This window comes from Schistocerca nitens, chromosome 1 (genome assembly GCF_023898315.1).
Source record: "Schistocerca nitens isolate TAMUIC-IGC-003100 chromosome 1, iqSchNite1.1, whole genome shotgun sequence".
NCBI classification, from domain to species: domain Eukaryota; kingdom Metazoa; phylum Arthropoda; class Insecta; order Orthoptera; family Acrididae; genus Schistocerca; species Schistocerca nitens.
In genome coordinates, this window is record NC_064614.1 from 834,684,867 (window position 1) to 834,694,781 (window position 9,915).

Sequence of the window (9,915 nt, forward strand, 5' to 3'; positions counted from 1 at the left end):
AGAGATGCTGAAAGACTGAACTGGCAATTGCTTGAAGACAGACACAAATCTTCCTCAGAAAGTCTAATTACAAAGTTTCCGGTGGGTTCGAACAACAGCTAAGTGTCAAGGAGATGCTTTGGGAACTCAAATGAGAATTCCTGGAGGGAAGGCGATGTTCTTTCCAAGAAACACTATTGAGACAATTTAAAGAACCAGTGTTTGAAGCTGACTGCCAAATGATTGTACTGCCATCAACAAACATTACGCAAAGCTCCACGAAAATAAGATATGAGAAATCAGGTCTTATAACAAGGCATATAGACAGTTGTTTATCCCTCACTCTGTTTGCGAGTGGAACAAGAAAGGAAATGAGCAGTAGTGGTACAGGGTACCCTCTGCCACACACCTTACTGTGGTTCACAGAGTATCGATGAAGATGTAACTGAAATTCTGATTAAATCCAGTGACATCATTGTCTCACAAATCACCCACTGTAACATTATCATATGTATAAGCATTGTTTGAGCATGATCAAAGAGACAAATACAAATAAACTGAATCCTAAGTCACTCAAGATACATCATCTCCCAAAAATGTGTCTTATCCCCCACCATGTCTGACTACTGAACAATTAACGAATAGTTATTTCTGTAAGGGGCAATTTCATATTCAGTGTTGGATAGCACAGATTTATAGTCATTTAGTATCTGTAGGTTTTGGCCATTTTTTAATGTAGCAAAAATTATACCATTTGTAAACAATAAGAAATTCAATGTAGTGTACTATACATTATGATCAGGATAACGTTTTCTTGATTTATGAGACGATTGCGATTAAAATGAGTAAAAACAAACATACTTGTGTAGACACTATAACTGTGGATTCTGTCTATATTGAAATTTATTTGCTTTTTAGAAAAATCTAGAGTATTAGAGCAGATAAATGTAACAGATTAATCACTGAAGTAAAGAAGATGAGCCACCCTCTGTGCTACACGCTAAAATTTCTAGCCTATGAGCTTAGGCTGGAGTGTGGGCAATACACAAAATGATAAATTAATTACTGTTCCTAAACATTAAGAGACAGAATGTAGATGCAGGTCAGTAACAGAAACATTTTGAACCTTAAGGATCTCATATAATTCCAAAATGGGAATATTTTATGCACAGTATTAAATAACACAAAATACACTTACAAGGGAACCTCCCCATCGCACCCCCCTCAGATTTAGTTATAAGTTGGCACAGGGATAGGCCATGAAAAACTGAACACAGATCAATCGAGAAAACAGGAAGAAGTTGTATGGAACTATGAAAAAAATAAGCAAAATATACAAACTGAGTAGTCCGTGTGCAAGATATGTCACACTAAGGTACCTGTACACTGAGGAGCACCGTGGTCCCGTGGTTATCGTGAGCAGCTACGGAACGGAAGGTCCTTGGTTCAATCCTCCCTCGAGTGAAAAGTTTTAATTTTTTATTTTCAGACAATTATCAAAGTTCACGCACTCAGACATGATCAACTTTGCTCTCCAAAATTCCAGGACATGTTCAGATTTGCTTGGACACATGCAGGATTTGATGGTCTACACACGGAAAAACTTGAAAACGTTAAAAATGTATGTTTTGACAGAGCACAGGGAAAACTGTGCGACTGTGAAACTGTTGCATTCATTTGTTGCCGTTTATGTGACAAACTCTTATGTTTTCATCACTTTTTTGGGAGTGATTATCACATCCACAAGAAAACCTAAATCGGGCAAGGTAGAAGAATCTTTTTACCCATTCGCCAAGTGTGCAAGTTAGGTGGGTCGACAACATATTCCTGTCATGTGACGCACATGCCCCCACCAGTGTCCTATAGAATATTTCAGACGTGTTTTCCTGTGGAGGAATCGGTTGACCTATGAATTTGCGATCAAATGTTTTCGGTTCCTATTGGAGAGGCACGTCCTTTCGTCTACTAATCGCACGGTTTTGTGGTGCGGTCGCAAAACACAGACACTAAACTTATTACAGTGAACAGAGATGTCAATGAATGAACGGTCAGATCGTAACTTTGCGAAAATAAAGTAAGTAAAATTTTTACTCGAGGGAGGACTCGAACCAAAGGCCTCTCGTTTCGCAGTTGCTCACTCTAACCACGGGACCACGGCGCTCTTCAGCTTACACAGTCCTTGATGTTGGATATCTTACACTTTGACTACTCAGTTTGTATATTTTGCTTATTTTTTCATAGTTCCACACAACTTCTTCCTGTTTTCTCGATTGATCTGTGTTCAGTTTTTCAAGGCCTATCCACTGTGTCAATTTATAACTAAATCTGAGGGGGGTGCGATGGGGAGGTTCCCTTGTTAGTATTTGTAAGAAGTTTCCACCTGGGTGATTCCATGTGAAACTGAGCTAGACAAATTTTTAAAATTTGATTTTAAATTAAATGCCTGTCACAGTTTTCTGGAGCTATGATGGTTAAATTTTAGTGCCATTAAAAATAATGAAAGTTGTACATTTATTTGAGGAAATACAGTTAAACAGAGTCAGCACTTCTGTAGATGAGGATGGAGGACAAAAAGTTTACATTTTATATTTAGGGCTTTTTAAACTGAAGCTGCAGCCATAGTGGTTGTTTTAGCTGTTAAGTTTCAAGAGCAGACCATTACCTTGCAGACAAACTTCAATCTTTAACAAAAGATAGGATATTAAGCATGTAGCTAATTTGCAAAAACACCTATGTATTTATTGGCACACTTATGACAAAAAAACATGAAAAGTTCACTCTGTATCTCAGCAATTATACCAGTTCTGTTGATTTTAGATTAGGAGTGAGAAAACCCAACAAATACATTTAGTAGTCCTTAAAACAGTGACCATTTAACACTTTGTGTCATTTTTAAGTTATTTTGGTTGGTATAACAAGTGCGTTAATGGTTTACATTAACATTGACTTATTATTTAATAAGAAAATGGGAAAAACCATGTCAGCAAAGCAGAAGAGGCAACTTCAATAAACGTTGCAGAAAGATGCCAGCAAATACAGCACTTAAAGGAAAAGAAACATTACAGGATAGAAAAATATGGGAAAACATGAAGATATATGGGAAATACGGAAGCATCCGATCCCGCCCGTCTGCTTTAACCCATGACGTCACAAATATGGCGGAAACAAAAACAAACACACACACTTTCCACAAGAAGCCTAATGACACTAACGGGACAAGTGCGGGAAATGGGGTGTTTCGGGTGGGGGGCAAACTAAATATAAACAAATTTAGACGCCTTGCGTAGCTACAACGTGTAAGTGAAGACAGCCATGCATGAATACCCACCCACCTCCCCAGGGGTTGTAACCCCTGCAACCCATAGAAGATAAAGATGCTTCAGTAGCGGATTAGTGTTTTTTATCTTTTTAAAAAAAAAATCTCACGGGATAGAACGAACAGATCAGAAAGATAAATATAATAAACTAAAACAGAAATTGGAGGAAACAGATAATTAAAATAAGTAATAAGTGTTTTTAAATTTAAAAAAAAAATCTCACGAGATAGAACGAACAGATCAGAAAAGTAAATAAAATAAGATAAAACAGAACTGGAGACAGCCACACTCAAGCCAAACTCCGTGCCATCATGACGTCACACATGACAACACCCTTACGTCACGGGTCGAAGCCGACGCGTGGGAACGGACGCTACTGTCGACCCGATATATGCATCTCTCTATTTTTTTTTAACTTTAAACTAAAATCTGTACCAACTTAAGATGACTTTGAGACCTGTGTTTCTTATATATGATCATACAAATGTCTTCAGTCCCTTGGTAAAGCTGTTTCTTGCGCAAAGAAGGTGCTTCCTTCCAGCCCCTCAAAAAAGAAAATCAGCAATCCTAAAAAAAAGTTTGTATGGAGAAGCCTGCCAAAATTGTAGCAAGCAGATTTTCTTAGGGCACAAAAAAAAAAAAAAAAAAAACATTACCTTGTAAACTTACTGGTGATAATCTGCTCAAAATACAAAACTTTATCACAGGTGATAAAATTCAGGCAGTTACTTTGTCTGTCAAGCCTATTGTAGACCCAGCAACAGGGAAAACAGTTAGCATGCATAAACATTACGAGGAATTGACAGTAAAAAAAGAAAAGGGCAAGAATATTCAGATACTGAAATCAAGTTTTTCAACCCACACTTAATCTACATTCTCTCATCTATACAAATTTTGAAACAAGTGATGAACAACCATATTTCAAAGACACAGTCTTAAATAAGCTACAGGGTCAGGAGCAGCTGTCAAACAGATCTTACCAGGAACATTTATTTTGTTGAAGTTTCGAACTGCAAGACAGATATGAGCCAAATACACGTATGCTGCAACTAAACAGGCAGCTCTTGAAGAACATTAAGAAATGCAGGTTAAGTGTGTAACATCTGTAGGGAACTCAGCGAAGTTGTTCACAGGGGATGAGGAGGATGTATACTACATTGAGTTTGTACAACTTCTTGCTATTCTCCCCACTCCAGATATCAAACACAATGGGTTCATCTTACATTATGAATTTGCAGGAAACTTAGCCATTTTTGAAAGTGGATGAGTAACAGTCTGCACCACCCATGTCAAGGTCTTAAAGATGATTAACAACTCACTTTTAAGCTTCTCATTTTCAGATCTAAATAGAAGGTAAAACAACTATTCATATGATTGTCAATCAGTTTTTAATTTATTTCTATTTATACTATTTGTTATATCAGTTTCTGATTGTTGAAAAATGTAGTGCTGTTGTCGCACCCATGGCAATGTAATTCACCAACTGAAAAGTTAGTGGGTTATATGAAGGAGCAAAGCAAATTACTTAAAATTAGCAGATTGAGGAAGAATGGTCTGTGGTGTACATAGAACACTTAATAATTAAGTCAACAGATTGTTACATAACTAGAGATATATTGCACTTTCGAAGAGAATAATATGCTCAAACTACATTATTAATAAAATGTTCATATCAAAGAATTAATATTATTACTAACCTGAGTGTCATTTTGAAAGGTTTTGGTACAGTAATGTTTGGCTCTTTTCTGGTTGTGTGCCTGTTATGTTTTAAAATAGGGCTGCTCGGCAAACTACGCTGAAGAAGTGGCTCTTCATACTCGCTATCAGAATCAGAAAATAAATAATCCAATTTTGTAAGACAATCATTGGCACTTAAATTATCCCATGTATTTCCCCTCAATGAACTTGTTGGGCGACTATTGCTTTTACAGGGTCCAGTGTGTTTATTTGAAAATGCAGAGTGAATCTCTCTTTTCATATTAGTCACTCCATTGGTTTTCTTCTCCTTTATTTTGAAACTATTTAATTGATGTTCACTCCTGTTTCCCTTTCGATGCAAGTTGACAGTGGCATCTACACTATCCAAAAGACTACTGTCGTTCACTGATGCTCTGTGTGTACTCTTATGATCTATGGAGGTAATTGACGATGGAGAAACTAAGTGTGTGTTTTCGGCTAATTTCTCCAAGTTGATGTAGTCATGACTGATTGTTTTACTTTGTGACTTCTTTTGAAATTTCTTTCGTTCATTCTTTTTAGAGTTATCAGCAATACTGGATTCTTTCATTGCGGCATAGGGGGCTGCACTACCTCCAGGTACTGAACCACTTGTATTGCTTATTGCACAATTAACTTGTGTTTCTCCATTCCCTTGTTCTGTCTCTGCAGGTTTGTTCTCCAAAGCAGGATTTTCAGCAGTCAACGATTTACAGTACAACATATGTTTATCCTTTAAAGCTTGTAGTCTCAAATAAAACTCTCCATCTGGTAGATTTCCTAACTCTCCATAATCAGGAATGTTTTCATAAAAGTTCATAAATGAGTCAAATGAGTCCCTACTACGACCATCTAACATCACACTGCGCGGTGTTGACCCTTCACGCAGTTTTGCATTTCTTCCAGACTCGGCAGAAGGTGACCAAGATTGTGGCCTAGAGACTTTACCATCAATACCCATATGTCGTTGTCTTCTTCGCACGTATGTCTTTCCCTCGATAGCTGTACCTGTATCAAAAGTTCCTCTTTCATACAATGGGGATGGCTGTCTGTTGGACGGGTTCAGTGGAACTTTAAGACAAGAATTATTGAAAACAGATCCACTATGGTTCGACATAATGTGGTTCCAGAAACATCTCAGCAGAAAAGTCCGACTTGGACGTAAGAACTTATCCTGACAACAGTGAAATGTTTCATAAGCAAACTCGATTACCTGTTCACTATCCACTTTGAAGTCCGAATATTGCGCTACAACCCCCTACCTTGTATACAGTTGTTGTCATGGAAACAGCGTTGGAAACAGTGTTGAAAACATACAACAGCATCTACTTCGAGATCAACACTTCGCAAATGTTGAATCATATTTAGATTATTCCAGCTATTTTGGTTTGCTTGCTTGAAAAAGAAAACTGGTATCGAAATCCCGTCTGTTCGTATATTTTGAAGAAACACCTGTTTCCTTTAAAAAATTGTATTCTTGGAGAAAAAAAATTGAATCATTCGCAATTATAATTAATTATATAATTATATGCGCTGCAATCTGCAACAAAAAAATCAACTACTGAACAATTTCTAACAAACTGCACATAAAATATGCAATTATCCCTAAACTGTCGAATATGTTGGTACCATTGTACAACGTATCTTGATACGAACTTGTTTGGTAAACATAGCAGAAACCAGACTACCGGCAAGCGCACGAATTTGTTTGTGGAGTGTGCATTGTGCAGCGAGCAGAGGAAGTTTTAAGGTTAATGTTATCTAGATTTCGCGAAGGAAAATGACTGGAATGGTTTTAACAAAGACGTTGAAGTTGAGGGCCCTTTTAACAGCCCCATTATCCTCCATGTGTATGCACACAGTGACCGAAATCAAAGGAAACAAAAATGTGTACGACGTTGTTATTGTTGGAGGAGGCATGGTTGGGACGACAATGGCCTGTAAATTAGGTTTGGATATAGCATATTATGTTGTAACATTAATTGTTGGGTGTCAATAACATTAATTTGTAACCAGAGGTGTTAAATTTAGAAATTGGTAGTAGGTGCTGTACTGAAAAGAAACACGAATTTAAAGTTCTTTCCCGGATGTAAAAAAATACACAAATTAAACGCTTTCATTTGCTATTAGAGTATACTTCATTGGTAAATAAAAGGGCATGCTTCTGAGACAGGAGCATTTGGCAGTTTTTAGGCATGTGACACTTAAAACTTACTTTAGTACCTGTTGTTTAATACATATCCTGTACATTTTAATTTACAGGAAATTATAACAGTTAACACAGTTAGGATACCCCCTAACGACAAATGGCAATTTTATTTTTGTGTGTGTAATGAATTAGTTTATATCCATTGATCATGTGACAGAAAAAAACAAGGGAAAAACTCATTTTGGTAATTTGAGAAAATCTGAAATTTTGTTCCTAGTTTGGTGTAGCCCTATAATATTATACTAGTACTCAGAACCTGTGATTGTGATTCCATGGTAATGAGAGTATTTCTATATTTTTTCTATATTGTTATAGGTGCTAGTGTACCTTAGGCATGTGGCTGTTACATATGTTGCACTTGGTCCATAAGAAATTTAATTGCCATAGAGCTTGCTCCATAAGACTGCATTCATAAATTGACATTAAGCATCAAATGGGGCTACAGTACACTTTTAACAACAACCTAGCACACATTGTACTCTTGAAACCCAAATGCAAAAATCAGTTTATCACTCCTGCCAGATGCTGGTTCAGGTAAAACAGACACTATGTCAGTATCAATACTCAAAACATAGTCATCTACTAATCAGAACTGATAATTTCTAATATTACAGAGAGAGAGAGAGCACCTTGATCGTGTCACAGATATCGTGCACAATGACATTAGATCTCTCCTTGCATGATGTTTCCCCAACAACTGTCTTTTTTTTGTGACAATTTGTAGTAAATTTACTGTAGTACCAATGCCTGTGCCTGTCATTGGGTGACTGGCAGTGCTTTCTTAGTTCTGCTGACTGCTTTTCTCAATTCTTGAGGATAAATTTTTATGAGCATTTGTGTCTTGCTGCTTTTTTGAGGTTTTTCTTGCATTTGCTGATAACACTTCCTTCCTGCAGCCCTTCTGCATTGTTCTTACTTTTCTGCCAGCATTGCTCCATTATTCTTCTTTTGACAGTTCTCTCTGCCTCTGTCCTACTGCTTCAGTTTTCACCGTTTTTTCTTCACCTGCTTGCTAGTTGTAAGAGACGTGGCCACTAGATTTAGCTAATATTTTGGAGCAAGAGTGGACTTGTCATACCTAACAAAATGAAACTTGCATAATGATAGACCTCATATTTCAGAAACAAACATTATTAGATGAGCAATATTAGGAAAAGGACAGACTGCTACTTATGGTAAAGATGACCTGTTGAGTTGCAGACAGTCACAATGAAAAGGCTTCTTCAGCAGAGAACACACACACACACACACACACACACACACACACACACACACACACACACACACACACACACACACATTTACACAAACAAGCATGCATAAACACACACATGACCACTACCACCGGCAGCTCCAGTCAGACCTATAGACTTGTTATATTCAGAACCCTATTGTATTTCGATGTTAGAAAAAACAACTTTATTTATTCTCTGTAAGGATCAGGTGCTGACAATAAGTGGTGAGTTTGGTTTTGAAATCCTTAGATTTATTTCTGAATCTAGAGGCACTGTTTACACAAGAAGTCACTTGACCAAGGAGCTTCTAAAAACACCTAAAAGTGCAAGTGTTTACTCAAAATAAAAAACAGAGATAAACAAAACATTATGCTCATATATGATGATGATTAGTAATTTAACACACAACTTCTTTTTATATATGTTAAAAAAAGAATTTACTTTAACACTTTCCCTTGTTACGTAGAAATCAACAAACAGGCAAACCCACAAAACAAAACTGAGTTTTACAACAGTCCCATTTGATTACACAATATCTTCATACGTGTGTTTGGTAGGGCTTTGGTCATGACGTCAGCTACATGCTCTTCAGATGAGATTTGATGAACTCTAATTCTTCCTTCATAAAGTTTTTCAAGAATAAAGAAATGCTTGGTGGCTATATGTTTGGTTCGGTGTTGAAATTCTGGATTATCTGCCAACTTCAGTATGCCTATTGCTGAGTAGTCAATTCGGAGATTTGGAATTTCATTTAGTCTTGTTGTTTCTCTGAATAGACAAGTTAATCAAATAATCTCCTTGACAGCTTCATTTATGGTAACTAGTTCAGCTTCAGTTGTAGATGTTGCTACCATGGTTTGTCGCAGACTTAGCCATGATATAGCCCCTCCTGCATAGTTGATGACTACTCCAGATGTTGATCTGCCTGTTTTTGAGCAGCCTCTAAAATCTGCATCACTGTAGCATTCCAGAGTTGTGCTCTTTCCTCTCGATTTGTACGTGATTCCATACATAACGAAAAACGCTTTTTACTCTTAATATGTCTTCTTTGATGGGATTCTGGAGGGTTCTTGACAGAACACTTTCACTGAAGGCTGGGTCTAGTCTTGTGCCAAGCATCAGATACGTTACTGCTCCAACTGCTTCTCTACGTGGAAAAGACTTTTCTACCATCTCTTTTTTTCCTGACTGTGAAACGTCTGTAACTTTCAATATTGTGGCAGAAACTGCTTTACACTATGAAAAGTTGAAACATTTTAAAATTTGTTGTGCATACTCCTTCTGGCGAATCTTGATACAGCTGTCCTTGCCATGTTCAATTTGCAGACCTAAATAATAGTTTGCAGGTGCTGTTGTGATCTTGAAACCGTTTTGCAATTGTTGAAAGAAAATGCTCAAATAATTTGAATCAGTGGCAGCTTTCGTGACCATACAAAATTACCAGCACTTCTTCACCATT

General features: G+C 37.1%; 1 protein-coding gene across 1 annotated transcript in view; it reads right to left on the reverse strand.

Annotated features, from left to right (window-relative positions):
- The window catches only part of LOC126207900 (protein FAM161A-like), a 216,266-nt gene extending 209,984 nt beyond the window's left edge, over positions 1 to 6,282 (reverse strand). The window contains exon 1 of the mRNA XM_049938884.1: positions 4,994 to 6,282. Coding sequence (XP_049794841.1) covers positions 4,994 to 6,129 — 1,136 coding nt within the window. The 5' untranslated portion in view covers positions 6,130 to 6,282. The remainder of the gene's footprint in view (positions 1 to 4,993) is intronic.
- Between the last annotated feature and the right edge of the window lie 3,633 nt (positions 6,283 to 9,915).